Below are 24,931 nucleotides of genomic sequence, written 5' to 3'. Positions count from 1 at the left end.
CATGTTTCATCTTTCGAAATATAAAGGTATTCTTAAGGTGAAGTCAAGTCTGTTTATAGAGCACAGAGACGATTCACTTTCATTTAGGTTACGATATCGTCAGATACTAGATCTACTGGAAGAATGACATTTAATGAGGGCCAGAAGTCATTTCATATAATATACATTTAATATAAAGTAATTCAATATTACTTATTTTTTATGTAATAATATAATTTATTATTATTATTATGAAAAAAATAAACAGACTATTTGTTAATTATGTATTTATTATAATATAACATGTAATTTAATATAACATTTAATATAAAATAAGTTAGTTACTTAATTTTAATATAATTGTTATTATAAAATATATACAGACTTCAATATTATTTTTTAGGATTTAATAATAATTGTAAAATTATTATTATTATTATTATCATTATTAAATATATACAGATGGCAGTATTAATATTTGTTGATTAAAATTAAAAAAGTTCATATAAAGTCATAAAATATTACTTAATGTTTCCTATAATTTATATAATTTCATAGAATTTAAATATATATTTTATTTTTATATAAATATAGTTTATTGATAAATAAAAATAAATATACATTTATATTATTGTTGTTACTATTATATATACAGATTTTAATAATATTTTGATTAATTATTTTAATATTTTAATTTACATGATTAAGTTATTATAACATTTAAAATAGTCTCTTATTGTTTAGTTTGTTAAAATAATTTGTTATTATTTTTATTAAATATATTGGAATATGGAGTTAGCCTGATAATATAGTCAGTTAATATTACTTAATTTTTATATTATTTATTATAAGTATTAAATATATACAGATTTCACTATTATACAGATTCAAATTTAAGTGATTAAGTTATATACCATGTCATAAAGTATTTTAATATTACTTAATATTAGTTGATATCATTTGTTATTATTAGTAGTAGTATTATGTACAGAGGTGATGTGATGTGTGTGTGTGTGTGTACAGGAGCTGTGTTTCTCTCAGGTGTGGAGCGGATCCGTGCGGCGGCTGCACTGCTCCTTCACTCTGGAGCGTCAGAGTGTGTGTGTGTGTGAGCTGTGCTGTAAGCTGTGTGTCAGACAGGTGGAGGGAGAAGGTCAGATCTTCCAGCTCTACACCACCCTGAGTGAGGTACAGTATTCACTGCTGTCATCAGTCACACAACCTCGCTAGAACACACTACCCTAGCAAACACATACTGTAGCAATGCCCTGACCACGTTTTCTTAAAGAAATATATTTGTGATATTTGGATGAATATTATTTCTTGGCTTGTTGCAATGCATTCTGCGACTGAGATTGTTCATTGTTGGTCAGTCTTTGTGTGTCTATGAATGCTGTCTCTGGTCTTTCCATCACTCCCCGTGTGTGTGTGTGTGTGTGTGTGTGTCTCTGGAGAAGAGGCTGTTTCTGTTTAATCCATCTTACGGGCTGAGAAGAGCCTCAGCTGCTCTTAACACCCTCACTTGTCTGTCTATACATCACAAATTGTTTTCACGAAGCCGCTGTGTTTTTCTCTCCTCGGCTTTAATCGATGTCTCTAATTAAGAACAGCACAGATTCATTAACATTATAGATGGATGCATTACGATGAATTGAGTCCTTCTGGGCCGCGGAAGCTTCTGTCAGACTGATGTTTTTAAACTCGTAAAAAGTAGATTGATTTTTTTTATATCAAAGATGCACATTTTGTTATACTTGTACAATAATATTAAATTAAATTGAATTAGGATGATTCTACCAGGATTTAGTTGTTGTTGTTTTTTCCGATCTGGCTTTGCACATCATTTTTTGTTTAGAAATTACTAGTACAATAGTAATAAAAAGAATCCAATAGAAATCAAATTTTTAAATCCTGGCTTCAGTATTCGTGATTATACACTACGGTTCAAAAGTTTGATGGTTTTTTTAATATATTTTTAAAGGAAGTTTCTTATGCTCATCCAGGCTGCATTAATTTTTTTTCAATACAATAAAAACAGTAATATTGTGAAATGTTATTTTAATTTAAAATAACTGTTTTCTATTGTAATATATTGTAAAATGTAATTTATTCCTGTGATCAAAACTGAATTTTCAGCATAATTACTCCAGTCTTCAGTGTCACATGATCCTTCAGAAATCATTCTAATATGATGATCTGCTGCTCATGAAACATTTCTGATTATTATCAATGATTAAAACAATCTCATATTTTTGTGGAAACCGTGATTTAAAAAAGAATCAGGATTCTTTAATGAATAAAAAGTTCAAAAGAACAGCATTTATTTGAAATATAAATCTTTTGTGACATAATAAATGTCTTTACTGTCACTTTTGATCAATTTAATGTGTCCTTGCTGAATAAAAGTATTGATTTATTTTAAAAAATATCTAACTGATCCCAAACTTTTGAACAGTAAATGTAAATATATATACAATAACAATAAAAAGAATGGTAAAATAGTGACTGCATTGCACTGATTTTTTGCCGCTTTAGCTTTGAATGTTTTTGCCGAGAGTGATGATTTTTGTGGGAAACTTAATATCCTCTGTCTCTCAAATGCAAGGCGTCTGAACTTCTTTCATATCCTCCAGTTTTATTCTTATAGATGTACAGATGTACAGAAGCATATTTGATGCTATTGCTTTTTGCGAATAATATCACGAATGAGTCTCATTTAATTAAAGCGCCTCCTCCACACACACTCACACACGATTGAGATTTCAGCTCGAATTTTAATGCATTCGAAATGTCAGTCGATATTATTTCCAAGAAGCAAAGTATATCTCCAGCAGTGAAACAGCCTTGGTTCTGTGAGAGCTTTATAAATACCATAAGAGCAGCCGAACGCTGCGGGGTGACGGACGCGAATCCTGCCACTCTCAATCTGCTGTTTTATACTTATGAAGACATATGTGAACAGCGAGCCTTTCAAATGAACAAACGCACGTTATAGCAAGACGTGTGTCAGTGATCAGAAATGTTATTAGTCTCTGTTTATTCTTAAGAATTTCAAACTCATTACTGTCAAAGATATAAGCAAATACTCACCATCACATGATTATAACTGCATTTTAAATTTACACTTCATAGTTATGTTCAATATTTCCAAAGTTACTAGCCACTCAGCATTTTCACTGGCCACAACATAGATACCATAGGGAAAAACTGCCATATAGATATTCTTAATATCATCTCATAATGTCGCAGGTATATTAGGTTGCTGTCACTTTAAGACCTGACGCACGGATCCAATAAACTGTTACACATGCGCTTTCTTTCTGTTTACGTTCACTAAAAACATAACTGACTTTGTGTACGTGAATACTCACCAAGTAATTTTGTGTGTATTTGATTGTTTAAGCGCAATAAGCGAGAAAAATAACATAATTTAGAACTGAGATGCAGTACTTTGGGTTTGAGCATACAATCTGAGGGAGTGAGTAAAATGATGCGCAATACGCTCAATTTCAAGCCCTGTAACAGCAACAATATTCATCCGGAGCAAATGAAACGAGTGAGTGAGGAGAGGCGGGTTTGTGTGTCACTCGCTGTCGGAGAGATGAGAGAAAGAGAAGCTGGTATAGTTTGTATATTCTTCAGAAAATTTTGTATTGGAAGCGTTTCGGATATTTCAGTATCGGTATGCATCGAAAAATCAGATTTTTGACAACACAACATTGCACTTTTTTTTATTATTTATTATTTCATATGCCTTTTTTTAAAAACTGCAATTGAAAAATGTATATATTATATAAGATTCAACCTGCCAAAGTGGCTAGTATGAGTGACTGCATTACACGGCACTGCTGAAATACACACACATTTGGTGGGTACTGGGTAGTAATGTCATGCCCTGCTTATATTTCATCTATGATGTTCTGGGTCGTTGCTTACTGGTTCAAATCCTAAGAGTCCAAGTCTCGTACTAGAAACAAGGTAGTTCAGATCCATTTACAGCTTCAGAGACGAGTTAAGTAACTCTGAGGTTTGTCGTGGATAAAGTCTGATGTTTTCCGGCTCGGAGTGAGTTCTTGATCAGGACACTTTAATCTGAGGTTACTCCAGGACTGAACCTGTAATCAGTGTGTGTAAGTAAATGACATCCTAGATAGTTACAGATAAGGGTGATTCTGGCTGTGAGGAACACAAAAACACTTCATTTATTTGAAGGAGTGCGTGCGTGCGTGTGTGTTCTGCAGGACGTCCAGAGCATCGACACATCCCTGATGGACCCGGGCAGCAGTATTACAGTGCTGGCCGGCCCGAGCGCGTTCAGAATCCCCGTCAGCATCAGAACCAAACTGTGCAGCAGCCTGGACGCCACACACACACGCGGCAACGACTGGAGAATACTGGCACACAAACTCAACCTGGACAGGTGACGTTTACACACATCAGCACTGCATCTTTCTGCAACCATTCACACTCGCAATGATGCAGCCCTTCAATTCATTTTTCATTAGATTTTATTAAAAAACAAAAATCTAAAGGAGTCTCTTCTGCTCACCAAGGCTGCGTTTAGCCTATTTGATCAAAAATGTAGTCAAAACAGTAATATTGTGAAATAGTATTACAGTGTATTCTAGTGTAAAATATCTTAAAATGTACAGTAATGTATTCCTGTGATCAAAGCTGAATTTTCAGCATCATTACTCCAGTCTTCAGTGTCACATGATCCTTCAGAAATCATTCTCATATGATGATTTGCTGCTCAAGAAACATTTATTATTATTATTAATGTTGAAAACTTTGTGGAAACTTGATAAATTCATAAAGTTAATGCATCCTTGCTGAATAAAGGTATAGAAATAAAAATAAAATAGTCGTACTGGGCCCCAAACATTTGAATTGTAATGTACTATAACAGTTATCAGTTTCTATATCTGTATATGCCAATATTGAATTTTAATTATAAGTGGTTTAATAGATATTGGAAGCAAATCATATTAGGGCTTGTTTTTATCTTATTTAAACATTTTTCTATGCCAGCTTTCTAAAGTACCAATATGCAATGCATATGGGCAACAGGATATGATGTCATGCTCCTGGGCTTCTTTTTTAAATAAATAAATTATAAATGCTAAAAAAAAATATTTTTTTTAAAAAATATTCCTTAATATACAGTATAAGCCCTAAATATAGCAAGCTCTATGCTAATTTATATAAGTAAGTCAAGGTTTACCTAGTATGAATATTTATTTATCATCAACGTGCTGACACTGCAGTGTATATTTTTATTTTTAAAAAACGATAGAAGAGAAACAAATTTGCTTTAATAGTATCTCACAGGAGAGTTTGAAGAAAATGAACGGTAGAAAAACAGCAGGGGAGCAAAAGAGAAATTTCCTGTTGTTCTTTTGGGTCTGCCTGGAGAATAGCAAGAGATAGATTTACTCTCTCTGACATCAACTTTTCAAAACACCAGCATCTCTATGCACCTCCACAACTCTCGTAATTAGAGGGAAAAGGCAAAAAAGGCGAAGGACCCCTATGGTTTGAGTTCTGGCTGGGGTGTTACTGCGGGACGGTTAAACTACGAGAGATCTCATTTCAAACGAGAGAGAGAGAACGAGAGAGAGAGTTTAGGTGGAGAGCACACTGTTCACCTCTGAGGACCAACAGGCATGAAAGAGCCAGAAGACGAGAGAGTCTGAGTTCACAGGGGACAGGAAGTAGAGAGATAAAGTGAGGAGGATCCTGGGAAAAAAGAAAGATGTTAAAAGTGAAAAGACGGGCTCTCAAAGTTCTTCATCAGTCGCAGACTCAAGATCTCCAGAGCTTCTGCACCTTTAACAAACTGTTCAAAACACACAGATTCTCCATTCAACTCAGACTGCGTGTATGTGTGTGTTTAAGCTTTGAGAAATACAGGATCTATAGGACTGGATGATGTTATATGCCATGTGATGAGATTTTGCCATACGATACATATATTTGCTTTATGCACACATGAGAAAGATGGGAAAACATGAAGCGATGAACAAATACAAAGCAACAAGCTGCTATTAAGGGGTTTAGCACCTGGGTTTTATTGACACTCACAGGTGTGTGTGTGTGTGTGTGTGTGTGTGTGTGTGTGTGTGTGTGTGTGTGTGTGTGTGTGTGTGTGTGTGTGTGTGTGTGTGTGTGTGTGTGTGTGTGTGTGTGTGTGTGTGTGTGTGTGTGTGTGTGTGTGTGTGTGTGTGTGTGTGTGTGTGTGTGTGTTGGCTATTTTTTCCATGAATTCATCAAATGAAATGAAATGAATTGCATGCATCAATATTTATTGAGAAAAGACCCCAAATGAAGATCATTCCAAGTCAGTAATTTATTGTGGCAGATGGATACATAATTTAATACACATAAAGCAATTAATAGACATAATATTTCTGCAGTATGGGGGGTCTTTGAATATTGTGTCTTCAAGTCAAAAAGGTTTACAATCACTTATTTGTGACCCTGGATGACAAAACCAGTCTTATGGGTCATTTTTTTGAAATTGAGATTTATACGTCACATAAAAGCTGAATAAATAAGCTTTCCATTGATGTATGGGTTGTTAGGATAGGACAATATTTGGCCGAGATACAACTAATTGAAAATCTGGAATCTGAGGGTGCAAAAAAATCAAAACATTGAGAAAATCGCCTTTAAAGTTGTCCATTTATGTTCGTGATTGTGCTGCATTCACTCACTAATATAAATGATTTATACATTTACGGTAGGAAATTTACCAAATATCTTCATGAAACATGATCTTTACTTAATATCCTAATGATTTTTGGCATAAAAGAAAAATTGATCATTTTGACCCATACAATGTATTGTTGGCTATTCCCACAAATATACCCGTGCTACTTAAGACTGGTTTTGTGATCCAGTGTCACATTTAAGGTTTACCTTTGGTTTTCCACCAAAACCAAAACCATATGGTTTAATATTTGAAAGCAAAGAAATAAAACAGACATAAATATTGGTACTTGATAGATACATTTTCAGTAGATTCTCTGAAACCTTAATGCTGTCAGTCATCAGTTGAAATCAGGCGGCGCAAGGGGTTGAGACACAACATTACTATTGAAATTATTTTGATTTTTAATAATAAATACTTGTTTATTTGCAGTGCAGGAGTATTATTGCACTAGTAATACATTTCTTTATTTCATAAGAAAAAAACTATCCAAGGCACTCGAGTAATTAGTTTTTAGAAACATATAAAAAGCCTTTATTCTGTTATTCCAGGGTGTATCGTGATGAAGACTCATTATCTGCAGCGCGGAGGTGTGCGGTTGCTTGTCACCTGTTTTTTAAATACCTAAGCCATGAAAAAATAAAGGCTTTTTATATTTTTCTCCAAAACAAATTACTCAAGTGCCTTGGATTGTTTTTTCTTTCTAATGAGCTGAACATCCCTACACCCAGAGCAGCGAGATGTTGAGTTTACACCCCGCGCAGCACTTTTGGCATTCCTTGTATTTACATTTATTTATTTATTTATTACCTTTTTCTGATTTAAATAAAATATATTTTGAATAATAATTATTATTATTATTATAAAATATATATATTTTTTGCAGTGCATTTGCAATAGTAATATACTTCTTTATTAATTTAATTTGTCATTTAAATAACAAATATTTTAATTAATAATAATAATTATTTTTGTTTTAGAAGAAAATAAAGAAATTATATTTGTATGTTGAATTAGTTATCAAATATATATATATATATATATATATATATAGTGTTTTTATTATTATAATTATTGTATAGCCATATTGTATTGGGGGGGAAAGGTTTTCCTCCTTATGCGTCTCTTTAGCTGATCATATGTTTGATTAAGTGGCTTTAGAAGTCAAAATAATGTTTTATTTCCATGTCATTGATAAATCAAGTTATTTTCTGTTTTTTGTCCAAGTTCCAAATAAAAAGATTAAGTTAAACCAGATTTCACTGGATTATAAAAGAAAAGAAAAAAAACTAGTTCATTAAAATCAAATCAGAACTTCTAGCGCAAATATCTCAGTGTGTGTCTCCTCTCACCCGCCCTACAGGTATCTCAACTACTTTGCGACTAAGACGAGTCCTACCGGAGTGATTCTGGACCTCTGGGAAGCTCAACACTTCCCACACGGCAACCTCAACCAGCTCGCCACGGTTCTGGAAGAGATGGGTCGTCATGACAACAGCATTGCTGCCATGGCGAAGGAACAATGACCCTTGCAATGGCGGTGATGTCTAAGCTGAGGATAATTGAGCTCAAGTTGAGCTGCCACTTTCATCGAGCTGAAACAACGATCAAACCCGAGACATTAAAGCATCGGAGTTCTGAGGAGAGTCCGTGACCTTTCGCATCTTATTCAGTTTCCATGGAAACGTGCGGTACTGCTGTCCATCTACACGGATGCTGCCCATTTGGGGTTGAATGCGGGGCTGGGGGTCAAAGGTGAACCAGGAACAGGGTCAAGATGCTTTAGGCAACCAAAATCTTTGGAAAACCCTCCAGTTTGCACGCGCAGGGTCCTCATGTGCGGAAATCTCCCACATCATCTCCTGTCTCCTTCAGTGGTCGTTTTTGCAGGAATTTGTGGTGCCATCTAGTGGTTGCAGAAACAACACGCGCTCGTGTAATATAATATTTTGAGACATGAATACAGTATTTAATGTGTCTACAGAGTACCTTAAAGTGGCCTTTAAAATCCGGTTAACATTCAGATCTGATTAGGATTGTATTATTTTTGTAACGCAGGTGTCGGAAGACGTGAAATATACGTGTTGCTTTGTTGAACAAAAGTGCAGATGAGCACTTGCAGGGATTTGAGGATAATGTCAGAAGTTGCTCTTTGATTTTCTGGAATGCAGTGTTACGTCACACTAATGATCTTCACTGGCCGGACTTCTGCTACATCTGTTGAATTCACGCGTTCTGCATGGGCTGTTTCTGTTGTGCCTCAATGTTTCATCTCAACATTTATGCATTTCACTCTACTATACGCATTATTTTAAAAAGAGCCAATTGATCCCTTTTATAAAAAAAAAAAACCTTCCCATGGTGGTGACTATTCTGCCAGAATGTGATGGATGCAACAGTTATTATAGCCCTTTTCACACAGCAATCCCAGTAAATTACCGTCAAATTACCAGAATGACTTTACCGGTAAATGCACGAATATGCTGTTCACACAAACAACGGCGTTCTACCGTTAAGAGACCGTTCACACATCACCAACAAAATCCCACTGAATGTCAGTCACTAGAAAAACACGCTTCTTATAGTAACGTTATCAAACTGCAGAGCCGCAGCGCTGATGAATGAACAGAAAGCAGAGCAGATGAAAAAACGGCGCCAACAGTCAAAGATGTCCATTCAACGAATATTTACATCGAAAAACTATTAAAAAGCAGCGGCACTTAAGGCTCAATCTCAATTCTACCCTTGCCCCTACCCCTCCGTTTTGTGCGTTCACGTCTAGGGGTAGGGTGTCCCGATTCTTGTTGTGATAGAGGGGTAGGGCTACATAGCCCTCGAAATGGAGATTTTTCAGAGGCACACTCCGAACGGAGGGCTACGAGAAAGTTCCCAGAATGCATCGCAAATCATCGGCGAGATGGCTTCGCAAACTGTTAAACATTTAAATTTAGCCCCAGATGACACCACCATGCACTTTATTTACTCTTATAATAATAATAATAATAATAATAATAATAATATAGTCATTTAAATTAAGAAATTGTATAATAAATTACCTTTCCGAAACAGAAAAGACATTTCGAGGAGGGAAGTTTTTTTATAATCATCATGTTTCCTCAGAGGTAAGAGCAGCGGCGCTCATTGTCAGTCGTTGTCATGGAGAAATCCTGTAAAAACTCGCCGCTTCTGTAACGTCATCGACGAGGGGTGACGTATCGGGTTCATGAAGGGTTGTTCCATTTCGTAGGGGAATATTCCAACCGCTTGGCCCTTATAACTCTGTTTTAAGAGCCATGGGGTACACTCGAAAACAAGGGGTAGGGGCAAGGGGGGAATTGGGATTGAGCCTTTAAGGTCCTTGCACACCGAGTCCAAGTCCGAATTTTTTGCACGTTTAAAAATAAATATGACCACATTTTTTCAATCATGTTTACACGCTGCCTCCGAAACTTTCGTCCGTAGCTAATAAAAAAAAAATCGCATCATGTTCGATTTTTTGCATGCGTAGCAAGCATTTTGAAAGGTGTTTTGACAATTCAGAGAAACCGAACAAGTGAAGGCAAAAATCCAGAATGGGGTCTGTCACGAAGTGGATCACCAAGACACGGAATATAAAGACTTATTAAACTGAGCCACTGACATCATGAAGCAAACTTTGAATCCATTTTGCATTGTTTTGCTAATACGCATCAGACTCAGTGTGCAAGATTTCTGAGCGTGACGAATTTTTAGGACGACGAATACGAAAAAAAGCATACGAAAAATTCGGACTCAAACCCATAGACTGTACGATAAGATTCTTATTCGGACTCAAACCCCTTCGGTGTGTGCAAGGACCTTTAACTGTAAACCGCGCAGAGTAATCGCGTCGAGCGTTATGATTGGCCCAAAGCAGACTTCTTACGTCAGCGCGTTCGGACTTCACACGTGCTCATCAGTGATGTGCAGTGGTGTTTTAAAATGAGGCAAAGTCCTCCCTTTTTTAATATACATATATCAAATGTAAATTTATGTTCCTGTTACACTTAATTTTCCTGGTTAAATAAAAGTTACATAAAAAGATAAACCAAATAAAATTCTATTTTGTATTTTTACACTAACTATGTAATATTCTATTTATTAAAACCAAGTATAAATATCATCAAGTTAGTGTTTTTATGCATTTTTACATTTATTTCAATTAAACTGTATGTGTGAAAGGGGCTGTTGTTCCTACTGGATTGATGTAATGAAATAAAATCAGTCTTTGTTTCATTTTCATTTCTTTTATGACCGTGAAAGTCAATAGCAAGTTACCATAGGTTTATTATAGTAACTATAACTGTAGTTGCTTTTGGTGCTTGGTTATATGACATTTGGTAACACTTTACTTAAAGCCTTTATATATAATGCATTATGAAAGCAGCGTTGGATAAGTTACTCTAAAAAAGTAATTAATTACTAGCTACTAATTGCATCTTCAACAGTGTATTTAAATTACTGTCCTAACTGTACTCTAAAAATTAATACATTACTTATTACTTTCTAAATCCCATATCAACCTCGACCAGCTGAACTATACAATAATAAACATGAAACGGCTCTATATACAATTGCATAAATTATCCTTGAACTGACCAAAGTGTGTAAAGGAAGAAGGTTAAATTAAAAACATACATTTTAACATCAAATTTTGATGTTAAATCCACTATTGTTTTATATTGAATTGTTCTAATGCAATTACATCAGAAGTAGCTGAAAAATTAAGAGTAATCACTTTTCTGTACCAAGGAAAAGTAATTAAATTACAGAAATTAATTACTTAGTAATGGATTACACCCAACACTGTATTAAAGTACTTTGAATGCATTAATTATGTACTGTACGGTCTCATGAATAATTGTAACCACAGTTATAATACATTATATAACACTTATCTATTCATTGTTACACCTTTAGAAAGTATAATGCATTAAAACTCCTGACAAACAACTAATTTCAGATTTAAAATGAATCTGCAAATATTATAATGCATTTTAACTTTGGTTACAATTATTTCTGAAAAGATATAATATATCATAAGGTACATTACGAATACCTTTATAATGCATTATACATAGAGGCTTGTGGTCGCAGCCAATTAGAACATACTTTATGATTAATACAAGGATGTGTATCATGTGTGGGTTACTCAGCGATATGAGTCAGAAATAGAAAATGTTCTGTTAGAAGAGATTTGATTTGAAACTTTGCTCTTCCTATGAACACTGCCAGTACGGTGGAATCATTTGTTTCTGGTGAATATTGAAGAATTCACTCTGTCACATCTTCATCTAGACATTCAGACCTAGAAATATCATCTCAGAACTCTCTCTAGTTTAACAATAAATGTATATACATGAAAGACACTTTACATGATTGAAAAAGTTGGAATATATTTGCTTGTGTTGCTGTAGAGAGTTTATCTGATCATATTTACATGCACATTAACTTGTGACATTTAAGGATTGTTTCGAGGGCCTGATGACGTCAGCCAAAAGAAAAGGTGTTTCAGAGGCGGAGCAAGTTATTACGTTCTATTGAAGATTCTGGAGAACTTTTTTGTTTCTTAGGGACAATTTTGAGTGATAAATCATTCACCATACTATGGAAGCCCATTTCTGCCACATAAGAACAACAAATGATGCTTTGGCAAATCATAATTTTGACCCAAAAAAAATTGACAGTGAAAATGAAATTGAAATATGAACTTGACAGTGTTATAATTTATAATCAGATTTCATCTTTTCTTGTTTTTATTTAATTTTATATATATATATATATATATATATATATATATATATATATATATATATTATGACCATACTATCATAATTTCTACTTTTGCTGTAATTATGAATTTTTATGTCATAAGTAGAATGTCATTTCAACTTTTTAATGTTAGAATGTTTTGTCGTCTTTTCTCTTTTATTATTAAGAGTTTTTGTCAACATTTTGACTTTTATTTTGACTTTTTATCTCATTACGACTTAGTGTTATAATTTTTTCGGTCATATTTCAACTTTTTTCATATTTTAATTTCTATTATTATTTTTTACATATTTTTTTCTTTTGTGACAGTCAAAATAATGATTAAAAATAGAAATGTACATTTGATCATTTCAACTCAATTTCCACTGTCATAATTACGACATATTATGACAAGTTTGAATATGTTGTAAAAAATTACTTTTATCTCATAATTATGCCGTCAACATTTTGACCTTTTTATCTCATGTAGTTTTGACTGTCATACTTCAAAGTTTTTTCAGATTTTAATTTCAGTTTTTCTTCTTTTGATCCTATCAAAATTAGGATCAATTTTATTTAAACATTTTAATCATAATTTCAATTATGACTTAGTATCTCATAATTTTACCTTTTTTTTCAATTAAAATTTTAAGAAATAATTCCAACTTGTCATAATTATGGCTTACTATAATAATTTCTACTTTTATCATAATTATGACTTTTTATCATTAGGACTGTCATATTTCAAATTTGTTTTATGTAATAATTTATTTTCTTCTTTTATTATAATGTTTTTATGACTTATGCCATGTCATAATTTTGACTGCCAGCAATATGGCTTTTTTGTTGGAATTATGAATATTTTGGTTATAATTATGATTTACAAAAAGCATGATTTTTTTTTCTTTTGGCAGCAATGGGCTTCCTTACATTAGGACCAGGAACATGTGTCGTTCTGATTTCATGTCAACTTAAAATATAAAATACCTAGGTCTTTAGCAAGACCTTAAGTTAAACTCACAAATCTTAAAAGTGTTTACAGCCGGATTAGATGCTTTACAGTTAATGATGGTCTATGCAACCGCTTTGCAAAGCAGCTGGCGTATTTTATGCATTAATGTTTCTGCATAAATTGGTCACACTACAGTAGATGCGAGTGTTGGTGTGCTTGTAAGTGTGCTCGCAGTGATGTGAAACACAGGGCTCATTATTTGTGATCTGTCTGCAGTCTCACTGCCTGCAGCCGCTGACACACAACCAACGTGGAAAAGCCTCCAACCAACTGCCATTTCCCACAGTCCACGACGAGGATCTGTGCGAAAATAAAAGCCAAATTAATGAGCAAACCAAGGCAGCAGAAAAGCCGTCCCGAGGTTGAAGAGCGCAGTGCATTGAGTGTTTCTGTCTGGTGTAAATGCTGTGCCAACTATGCAACGTTTGCTTCTGTACAGGACAGAGAGAAAGACAGAACCGCTGGCAAATGTGCAGTTATGACTTGCATGTACAGAGAGGATTGAATCCATAGAATAAAGCTTCATTAATATAGCAATCAAAAAACACTAATATGTCCGCTGTATAAAATGTATGTAAAGGATTTTTTAAATAAATTATATTTTTAATCAATGCTGAAAGTGCCCTTGTTTTTTTGGAGATTACTTTTTAATACTTTGACCTTGAACAATCTTAAACATGACTGTACTAACAAACATTTACTATTAGCACCAAAAGAGAGGAATACATTTTTAAGGGTGTGAAGAGGATTTCTGTCGTTTATGAATTTTTAGAAAGCCACACTCTTGGATTCATCAGGCTGTCCAGGGAGTAAAATGCGATTCAATGGGTTAAAGTTTTATTGGTCAATAATGCTTCGTTTGGTTGTACATTTGGACCATATTTTATTTTAATTTATGTTTGTTCAGCCAATGCAATGGTGTAGAAAACTGTTTTGTGCTCTTGAAAATATTTTTTATGACTCTCAAAATTATGATTAACTTTTTTTTATAAACGTATATAAACTTTTAGAAATAATTTCTACTCATTTAAATTTGTTAGTATCTCATAGTTTTTCGTTTGACACAATTTCTACTTTTTGCCATAATAATGTCTTACTATCATCATTTCTACTTTTGTCATAATTAACCTTTTTATCTCATTATGACATAATTTCAACTTTCATATTTCTTCTTTTTTTAATGTTATAATTTCATTTTCTTCTTTTTCTCTTTAATTATAACTTTTGAATTTTGTCAAAGTTTCAACTTTTTATCTCATAATTATGCCATGTTATAATTAAATGTTTTGTCAAACATTGTGAATATTTTGTAATTATGATTAACCATTTACTCATCTAAAGTTCCTGCTGTCTTTAACATTGAAATTGATGCTTTAAGAAGCTTAAATATACTGCGTTCATTAAAAACATTTAACGATATATCAAAATAAGATATTATAATTATAAGTTCTTATTGTTCTATTAACCAAGTGATTAATTCTGAGTAGCTTAACACAAATATGAATAATAAAAATGTAAGGATTCTGCTTTCTATCTTCCTAATCAAATAAGCAAGTTTGTTATGCTGGGATAAGCAAGTTTGTGATTGGTTGTTATGCTGGGATAAGATGGATAACCAGGTTTCAACTGTGAAAAAGCCAGACCCTGTTATAGGTTATATTTGAAGACTGAGCAAATGCTGAAAACCTGACCGTTTACGACAATGTAAGGATGGCGTTATGTAAAAATATTTACACAACTATTTTTGCTGGTTTTCTGAATCCAGTCAAATGTATTGCTCATTCTGAAATGAGGCAAATGATTTCAAAACAAAAGTCTATGTATCTTTTTGATTCATTTGAATCAACACTGAACTGACTTCAACTGAATAATGACATTATTGTCTTTTTTAGAGCTGCTTTACAGCAGAATTGAACTCTGTAAAGCTGCTTTGAAACATCTGTATTATATAAAGCACTTTACAAATAAAGGTGACTCGAAAAGACCTTCACAAAATCACAAAAATGGTTAAATTAAAACGAACAAACGAAAAAACGTCAGTGTTATTAGAACATTTATTCAAGTACTTTGATGCTTCACTCTCATTCTTTTACACAGCTATTTACACAATAAATAAGGCACAGCCAACCAAAAAGGATGGAAGCCGCAGCTCTTATGACTTTGATTTCAACCATCACACTTGTTGCAAGTTCCAAACAAGTCATCGTCATGTACGAGCTGAACAGACTGCGAAAGGAGAGAACATTAGAGTTCACTCAAGGGAGTCATGAGCTAAGCCCAAGTGTTTATAATGGACATCTGGCTCGATGAGGTGATGCTTCGTCCCACTGACCGTTTACAGGTGCTCGTGCATGAAGCATCAAGACAGCAGGACTGAGAGAGACCAGCAGTGTCTTCCACAGGGCTGAATATCTGAGCTCTGGCCACTGAACATCGTTGGCATCTTTCGCCATTGGTGAGTCTGCAAGATGCTCTCGCATGGCAAAACTCACCGATTGAACCCGTTGCAGGCGGTGAGTTCGGGGTTACCGTCGGTGCTGCTTTCGGGCTGTTCTCAGACTTTAATGTCCTGGGACTCTGACATCTTGGCCAGCGTCTTTTTGATGCGAAGCGCGGTGAGCCGAGAGGCAGGGTTATGAGCCCAACACTCCGTCATGAGCTTCCCCATCTGTCTGAGACACTGAAATCAAACACATTAAGTGTTAAAACCCATTCACACCAAGGACGATAACTGTAATAATGAAGATATCGTTTTGAAAATCATTCTAAATGTATGAAATGTTGACATTTTTATCAAGAAAACAATCACTGACTAAAAAAAAAAGTGTAAACATGAAGACCACTGTATTTTTTAAAGGGATAGTTCACCCTCACCCTCATGTCATTTCAAACCCGTAAGACTTTCATTCATCTTCGAAACTCAAATGAAGAACTTTTTAAAGGAATTTGGAGAGCTTTCTGTCCCTCCATTGACAGCTACACAACTACCATTTTGACGAATTAAAAAGTTCATAAAGAGATCGTAAAACTAATACATTTGAATCGAGGGTTTTAGTTTTTTTTCTAAACACACGTGATCGCTTTATATGATGAACAGATTGAATTTAGGCTTTTATTCACATTCAAACAATGATCAGTGAACATAAAAAGTAGCTCAATTGAACCTGCTTGATGCGCAAGAACAAACTTCTTGCTGAAGCTCAAACGTGCTGCGTAACACGAGAACGAACCTCATTGGTTCTTACAGAAGCTCAAACGTGCTGCGTAACACGAGAACGAACCTCATTGGTTCTTACAGAAGCTCAAACGTGCTGCGTAACACGAGAATGAACCTCATTGGTTCTTACAGAAGCTCAAACGTGCTGCGTAACACGAGAATGAACCTCATTGGTTCTTACAGAAGCTCAAACGTGATGCGTAACACGTGAATGAATCTCATTGGTTCTTACAGAAGCTCAAACGTGCTTGAGCTTCCATTTACCACAACTGATGTGTGAGTTGATCAATGTTTATATGTGAATAAAAGCATAAATACAATCTGTTCTTCATATAAAGTGATCGAGTCTCTTCAGAAAAGTTGGACTAAACCGCTTCAGCATCAAAGTGTCAGTTGAGTAGCTGTCAATGGAGGGACAGAAAGCTCTCCGATTTCATCAAAAAGATCTTCATTTGTGTTTCAAAGATGAATGAAAGTCATACGGGTTTGGAACGACACGAGGGTGAGTTAAATGATGACAGAATTTTCGTTTTTTGGAGTGAATTATCCCTTTAAAGTGCCCCTATTATGGATTTTTGAAAATGACCTTTCATGTAGTGTGTAACAGCTCTAAAAGAATAAAAACATCCTCTAAAGTTTTGAATCTGAAAGTGCACCGTATATAAAGATATTGTCTTTCAAAAGTACGGTAAGAGTCAACTCTGAGTCAATGAAATAAATCGTTTTTCAAACCAGTCGTAAGCCGTCAGTTTTACCACGATATCACAGCAGTATAATCCTAAACTTTTGCTGTTTAACTTTCTCAAATCTTGGAGTTCAATGCAGGATTTGCAAACCGCTTGCTCTAAAGATGGTGTTCAAAATACTTAGTTTTGAGTTTTATATTGTGTAGGTCTCCTGCTAACTGGTTAACTCACATTATTACTGTCTTACTGAAATACTTCTGCTGATCACCTGTGGGCCACTATTAACTAAAACTGTGTCTATTAATGCAGATTGTCTGTCGTTCTCACTACTTTGAGGAAAGATTAAGCATAAGCATGGAGCAATATTTGTTTTACCAACGATTATGTTTCATCAGTCATTCACACTAGAGCTCAGCTTATGTATGCACTGTTATTGATACAGTTTCCACATGTTCACCGCAATATATTAGAAAAATACTCGGTAAATAAATAAGTACAAGTAAAATAATTGGTTTGTTGATGGACATGCACACATACTTTATTGATCCCGAAGGAAATGGTGAGGAATTACAGTTGCAACATCTCATAATGTACCTCAAACTGAGTAGTGCATCGCTGAGAAACGTCCTGCTCGAGTCGTCCTTGCGATGGAGGTTCGGGTTCAATAACTAGTTCTTTCACTGTTACATCATTGGCCTCGCGCTCGGATTGATATGGCAAAATCGACGTCATTGTTTGTGACTGTGTTTAGTTTACGGCTTTTCCTCAGGAAAAGCAGAGCTGCGCGAAGTACGCTATAAACCAATCACAGCAGACTGAGCTGTCTGGCTAATCACAGCAGAGTAGCTCACGGAAAGGAGGGATTTAGAGAATTGATGATTCATCTGACAAGTCGTTTGAGAATCTTTGAAAATGTGGTGATGTGCAAATGTATATTATGAGAAAATGAAACCGTTTTTTGACCTTTGATCTAATGCATATAAACCTGTTGTAGGAGACTCCAAAACAACATTAGGAAACTTTAAAATAGCTTAATAGGGGCACTTTAAAATATGAAATCAGTGTGAAGAGTGAGTAGATTAGTGTTTAACCTCATCACTGGTCCAGCGGTTGGGGAAAGATGGCCGTATTCTTTTGATGCACACGACTTCTCGCATGTCTTCATACGATGGGTCATTAGGAACGTGATCGTGATAGGGCAGCAGATATTCCTCAACGATACCTGCAGAAACATCCAAAAAAAACAATCAATGCATAGACAAAAATTAGATCTTTTTAAATTCACAAGTGAACCTCTTATTAGCCAAAAAATAAAACTTTTATACAACAATTGAATGATGAGCTTTTTGATTTTGCATACCTCCTGATAAAAATAAGAGATTATTGTCACTCACTATTAAATATTTATAAATCAAAAACTGCAAGATTTGGACCTTTCAAATGATGTATAGCTTGCCAAGATAAAATAAAGACTTCTTATTACTTTACTTGTGCAGTAAATATAAAAGAAAACAAAAATAGGTCACTGGTGCTTCACAGCATGTTTACAGATTAAAATATAAAAATAAATGTATTTAAATGGAAATGTTGACACTTGAATGAAATATGTAATTGTACTTGATTGAAATATTTAAGGAAAAGCAGATCTGTACCTCCAGACACACTTCGGCGGGCGATCTCCCACAGTATGAGGCCAAAGCTGTAAATGTCTGCCATGATGTAGGACTGAAAATGGCTCCTGTTCAGAGTCTCGTCCAGAACTTCAGGAGCCATGAAGCGTTTGGTGCCCACACGTGTGTTCAGTGGGATGTCCACTTCATTAGTGTCGCTGTTCAATGAGACACAACTGCATTAATATAGTATTTCAATCCTGATGTCAGGATTCTGTACTTTGTAACATGCCATTCATGTTCTTTTGTAGTTTTTTCTCTTTATGTTAATTAGTTCCAGGTGTTTCTTATCTCAGGTATTTAACCATGTGCTCGATCTTGTCTGGCGTGGATTATTGTTTGTTTTGAGACTATTGTTTACACCTGACATCTATAGGCACTAGGGCTCTTTTTATTAGCATATAATCTTCAGCAGAGTTCAAATAATTTTTGTGGGTTAAAAAGTTGTTGATGCTACTTTGAGTTTAGTTTGCCAAGCTACAATCTAATAAGTAGTTTAACTACAGTCAAGCTACCCTTTTGATAAAGTAGTTAGTTACAATACAATTTATTATATATATAATGTCTGTGTCAGTGTTATTTTATTATTTATACTGTACTATTATAGTATTTGCTATTTTGAATTAGCTGTTATTTTAATATTTTCAGCATTCATTTAAATTTAAATTTGAGTAATTTTAAATGCTTTTGTCATTTTAATTAGCTTTTTATATTTCTGTTTATATTTAGCTTTATTTTTATTTCAGTTTCATATTAAGTATTTTTAGTACTTTAGATTTTATTTTCATTTGGTCAAGTTTTTCATCTATTTTTTATTTATTATTTCATTTCAGATTTATTTCAAATAATGAAAACTATTTTTTGATAGTTTGGATTTTATCTATCAATATATATATATATATATATATATATATATATATATATATATATGTGTAGTTTTAGTGATAGAAAAGTATTCAATTATGAGGGCATTATGAATCTTATAATTTAAAAAATCTTAAGTGACAGAATTAAACTCAACAAGCACATAAATTAACATTAAACAGTAATCAATAAAACTATTTTAAACTATTTGTATAGAGCAAAATTGAAAATAAAGTTATAATCAGCCAAGATTGTGTTCTAAATATCAGCAGTTAAAATTAAAAACAAAAACAAAAATAGCTACAATAGAGGCGGGGACTTCTGGGAATCACTCAAATGAATATTTCAAATAATATATGTCAACTGGTTGCAAAGATAATTATCAAGACGAGTAAAGACAAGCAAACCAAAGCGAGTGGAGTCGAACCTGATGAACTTGACGGCCAGGCCGAGGTCAGCGATGCAGCAGGAGCCGTTCCTCTTCACTAGGATGTTTTTGCTCTTCAGGTCTCTGTGGGCGATGGCCGGTTTGCCCTGCGTGCCAAAGATTTCCGTGTGCAGGTGGCAGAGCCCGGACACAGAGGAGTATGCCAATCTCAGCATGGCTCGGCTGTCCAGGGTGGTGCACTTCAGATAGTCGTACAGAGAGCCGTTCTCGTGGTAGTCGGTGATGAGGTAGAGTTGAGTCCACGAGCCTGTGCCTTTAATGTCGGCCGCTATGAACCCTGAGGAGAGAGTCGTTGAGGTTAAAATCACTGCGTGAGACTAAATATACTCGGATAAAGACCACGCTTAATTTAATGTTATAATTAATCTGATATCAGCTTAATTCATTTGAAATGACTGCTAATCAAGACGGTTCAATCGTGCACGGTTCATAATCACTGACTACATGTTCACCAGTAGGAGTAATTAAATAACAGTCGAGATGCTGCTAACTTAACTACATTTTCAGTTGCGTGACAGTAGCTCTGCTGTTTTGAATATAGCATTGCTATTTTTTCTAACAACAGCGACGTAGCATGAAACGATGCAATAATGCTTGTCGCATCAGACTGTATTGTGTGTGGAGCTTTACAGCTGAGTGATTTGAGGAAATGATCAAACACAGAGAACGTCCTCAAGCGGCGATTAATTATAGCGACCTGATTTATATGGGATGGTTCATTTTAATTAACTGAATTCACTGATTCATTTGAGTGATCACTCAAACGTGTTCCCAGGAGTTCCTATGTCTAAAATATTTAGTTAAATGAGTAGCTGACAAATAACATGGACATGCTGAGGATTTGGGTTAACACAGTGGCTCACAAACTTTGTAGGGAAAATATTTTCAAGGTCAGCACCAACATGCACCTGCATAAAGACTCTTTTAGACATGAAAATCCTATCAGATTTATGTGAAACACTGTAATTAAAGGCAGGGTAGGCAATGAGTTTCTAAAACACTTTTTGACAAATTTATTTAAATGGTCTTTATATACTAATACATATCTAAAATGTAAGTACTCTGAAAAGGAGTTTATAAAAATAGTGTCTGTAGTCCTCTCAGGGCTGCAATAAACACAGCTCATTATTCCATTCGGACCGAGTGCTCTGATTGACTGGGCGACTGTCACTCTCCCTCGTTGCTATGGCTACCAGCCCTTCTGCAACAGGAGCTGCCCACATACGCGCACCCGGTTGACTCGCTCATTTTGGAAGAGGAGAGGCACGTACAGACCGCAAGCCACGACGTCTCACAATTACGGCAGAGAAAGAGCAGCCAAAATTCCCAGTACCACCTGTACCTGCATATACAGTCAACGCAGGCAAACACGGCAAAAAAGGGTGATGTCACTCCATGCACTGCGCTCCTCTCCGCTCCGCACTGGTAAACGCGTCCTCCAGCTGAGCGGTCGGCATGTGTTTTGGGGGCGTGGCTTTGGAAGGAGCCCGGAAGGGAGGGGGTGGGAGTTTCTCTGTTGGATACTTTCAAAAATCCAGCAGTTTTCTGCTAGATTCTCAAACCTACCTACCCTGCCTTTAAAGGTGCAATAGGAGATTCTCTGCAGACATTTTTTTAAATTAGTTATGCTATAGGATTTATTTGAAATATTGTAATAAATACAGTTCTACAACTTCTACGTGCTTCTCTTTGTGTCTGTGATGTTAAGTCCCTGTTTGCACCTGGAAGCGTTTTGATCGATCGGATGACAAGTGGACGACACTAGATACAGGAGTAAACGGGTCTAAAACGCTTTGAGCTTGTCCACTTTTGCCGAAAGGAAGTCACAAAAAGGAAAACACATTCGACCGGATTGCTTTCGTAGTGTAAACGCTCATGTGGTCGAGTTTGTTCAAACAGACACAAAAGACCGTCTACTCTCCGACTACTGACCTAATGAGTAACATTATGGGAAGAGCTCTAGACAGACGGGATTTAAACTTTCTTGGCTGAAGACCCAAGTTTGGTTTGAAGATGAAAAACGTACCAATCACAATGTTCTCTCACCATTCCTGATTTCTAACACACACTCACAGTGTTCGGCTGGTCTTGCGGCTGTCAGAGCAGAAATGAAAGCTGATGTTCTCCGTGTGTTTTTCCGTCGTCTTCGGTCGTGTTCATATGTGAATTGCATGAGCTTATTTTGCAAAACCATTCAAATGAAATAAAATCAACTCACACAAATATCTTTTAGCTAAATATTAGCTACACAAAGTCACACTTTTGCACACACACTTACTAACAGAGTCATTGTTATACTTAGTTAAAAACATCTAACTGGGGTTCGCGACTCACGAGGGAACTGCAGGGGTTTTGTGACTTGACGAAAAGTAAATAATAAATTATATCATTAAATTTTAAATGAAATAAGTAATTTTAAAATATCAATCAAAATAAAACACTTACTAAAAACATTCAATATTTTATTTGTTTACCTGCATGTGACCTTTTAACCGACATCAGAGAGGTGTGTGTGTGTGTGTGTGTGTGTGTGTGTGTGTGTGTGTGTGTGTGTGTGTGTGTGTGTGTGTGTGTGTGTGTGTGTGTGTGTGTGTGTGTGTGTGTGTGTGTGTATGTGTATGTGTGTGTGTGTGTGTGTGTGTGTGTGTCTGAGAAAGAAACTCTCACCCAGTATATTCTCATGTCTCATGAGGACGGTCTGATATATCTCCGTCTCTCTGAACCAGCTGGCCTCCTCTGTTGTGAAAAAGACTTTCACAGCTACTTTCTCTCCTCTCCATCTACCCATCCACACCTCTCCATAACGGCCCTTCCCAATCTGTGTCACCATCTGGATCTGCTTCGCTATAGTGCGCTGCACCTAGATAGATAGACAGATATATAGATATCTTTTAACTTTTATTTTGACAGATTATATGAAGACATTTGAGTTTCTGTGTGTATTTGAAAATAGTTTATCATCAAATTAAATGGTGAATCACGTGTGAGATCAAGTGTGTTCATGTCCTCAAAGAGTTAGACGCCAGACGCTGAAATTGCCGCTCACTCACACTTCATATTTAAAATAGCAATCATTCTGCAGTTTAATATTTACAGACACTAGTCCATATCACAAGTGTACAGCCAATTTGCCAAATTCCATAACATTCCATGTTATACAGTAAATTCAATTTTTTTATGACTGTATTCTATGTGCATTTCATAGAAATGTGTGGATGTTGATTTCATGTCTCGTGTGACTGTGTGCAGTGTGTGATTCTCACCAGCAGGGGGAGTCCTGACCCTGAGCCAGAGCTCTGGGACTGCTCAATGAGATCCCGCAGGGATTCTCCGGGAGGAATGAGTGTTTCGTCAGGATGCAGGCCAAGGCTGTAGCGCGGGGCCAACTCATGACGCTTATACCTGAAACACCACACAGACCACTTAACCAAACTCCACACACAGACAACATGGAGATTTAGACTGAGGTCTCCATGATAAAAACAACTTCTTAAAGTAATGTTCAAATAATCTGTCAGATTAAGTCACGATTAGTCTGTAAGGTTTATTAGTTTATAGTCATTTCAATTAGATTTATTTAAGAACAAGTGTCTGTGTGGTAACTTACACACCTGAAGTAACAGAAGATGATGATGAAGGTGAGGATGAAGCTACAGACCGTCACTGAGATGAGCAGAGCGATATGATGAATATCTCCAACTACATAACCTGCAAACACACACACAAGTATTATTACATGTCAAAGAGGGAAGAGACCAAAGGTTAAACACAAAACTCTTCATCTTCACACAGAGCTGAGTGAAATCAGAGTTGTCTCTGTATGCCACAATACAGGTGAGAGGGTGTGAATACACAGGTGTGTGTGTGTGTGTGTGTGTGTGTGTGTGTGTGTGTGTGTGTGTGTGTGTGTGTGTGTGTGTGTGTGTGTGTGTGTGTGTGTGTGTGTGTGGTGTGTGTGTGTGTGTGTGTGTGAGACAGACAGAAAGAGGGACTTCTATTCTGCTGTGCTGATTGATGGCAGTTGTATCGTGACAGCCACAATAAAGCCTACAGGTGTGTTAGGGCTTCTGACCTAGATATACTTTTGGGAACAAATCAAACTTTTTCTCTTTTAGGAATGGTGCCCAAAGAAAAAAATACTAAAAAGGCAAAATAATTATTATTATTAGGGCTGTGAAAAGATTAATCGCAAAATAAAAGTTTGTGTTTACATAATATATGTGTGTGCACTGTGTATGATTATTTTGTATATATATAAATACACACACATGCATGTATATATTTAAGAAATATATGCATGTATATACTGTATATATTTATATATAATTTATATTATATATAAATTTAAATATTTTATAAATAAATAAATAAAAAATCTTAAATGTATAATACATGTGTGTGTATTTATATATACAAAATAATCAAACACAGAGCACACACATATATTATGTAAACACAAACTTTTATTTTGGATGCGATTAATTGCAATTAGTCTTTTCACAGCCCTAATTATTATTTTATTTTTTATAGTAATTAAGACTAGATTATTATTATATGGTTGCCTAAAGAGAAAA

General features: G+C 35.2%; 2 protein-coding genes across 6 annotated transcripts in view; one reads left to right on the top strand and one right to left on the bottom strand.

Annotated features, from left to right (window-relative positions):
- The window catches only part of unc5ca (unc-5 netrin receptor Ca), a 147,508-nt gene extending 133,668 nt beyond the window's left edge, over nt 1-13,840 (top strand). For 2 of the 4 annotated variants that reach the window (XM_077241770.1, XM_077241768.1), the window contains 3 exons: nt 1,003-1,167; nt 4,221-4,399; nt 8,055-9,042. In XM_077241770.1, the coding sequence (XP_077097885.1) occupies nt 1,003-1,167; nt 4,221-4,399; nt 8,055-8,217 (507 nt within the window). In that variant the 3' untranslated portion in view covers nt 8,218-9,042. Of the gene's footprint in view, nt 1-1,002; nt 1,168-4,220; nt 4,400-8,054; nt 9,235-13,688 lie in introns of those variants that run through there. The other 2 variants (XM_077241771.1, XM_077241769.1) reach the window with 2 other exon arrangements.
- Nucleotides 13,841-15,507: 1,667 nt separating this feature from the next.
- The window catches only part of bmpr1ba (bone morphogenetic protein receptor, type IBa), a 60,066-nt gene continuing 50,642 nt past the window's right edge, over nt 15,508-24,931 (bottom strand). For both annotated transcript variants that reach the window (XM_077241773.1, XM_077241772.1), the window contains 7 exons: nt 23,969-24,065; nt 23,621-23,759; nt 23,025-23,217; nt 20,337-20,634; nt 19,028-19,203; nt 18,467-18,597; nt 15,508-16,152 (listed from right to left, as the gene is read on the bottom strand). In XM_077241773.1, coding sequence (XP_077097888.1) covers nt 16,027-16,152; nt 18,467-18,597; nt 19,028-19,203; nt 20,337-20,634; nt 23,025-23,217; nt 23,621-23,759; nt 23,969-24,065 — 1,160 coding nt within the window. In that variant the 3' untranslated portion in view covers nt 15,508-16,026. The remainder of the gene's footprint in view (nt 16,153-18,466; nt 18,598-19,027; nt 19,204-20,336; nt 20,635-23,024; nt 23,218-23,620; nt 23,760-23,968; nt 24,066-24,931) is intronic.

The sequence above is a fragment of the Siphateles boraxobius genome, unplaced genomic scaffold (assembly GCF_051911475.1).
Source record: "Siphateles boraxobius isolate OS27281-9 unplaced genomic scaffold, OSU_SipBor_1 24, whole genome shotgun sequence".
In the NCBI taxonomy this organism is placed as follows: Eukaryota; Metazoa; Chordata; class Actinopteri; order Cypriniformes; family Leuciscidae; genus Siphateles; species Siphateles boraxobius.
The sequence above is the reverse complement of the archived record's forward strand: the minus strand, read 5'-3'. Positions and strand labels throughout refer to the sequence as shown.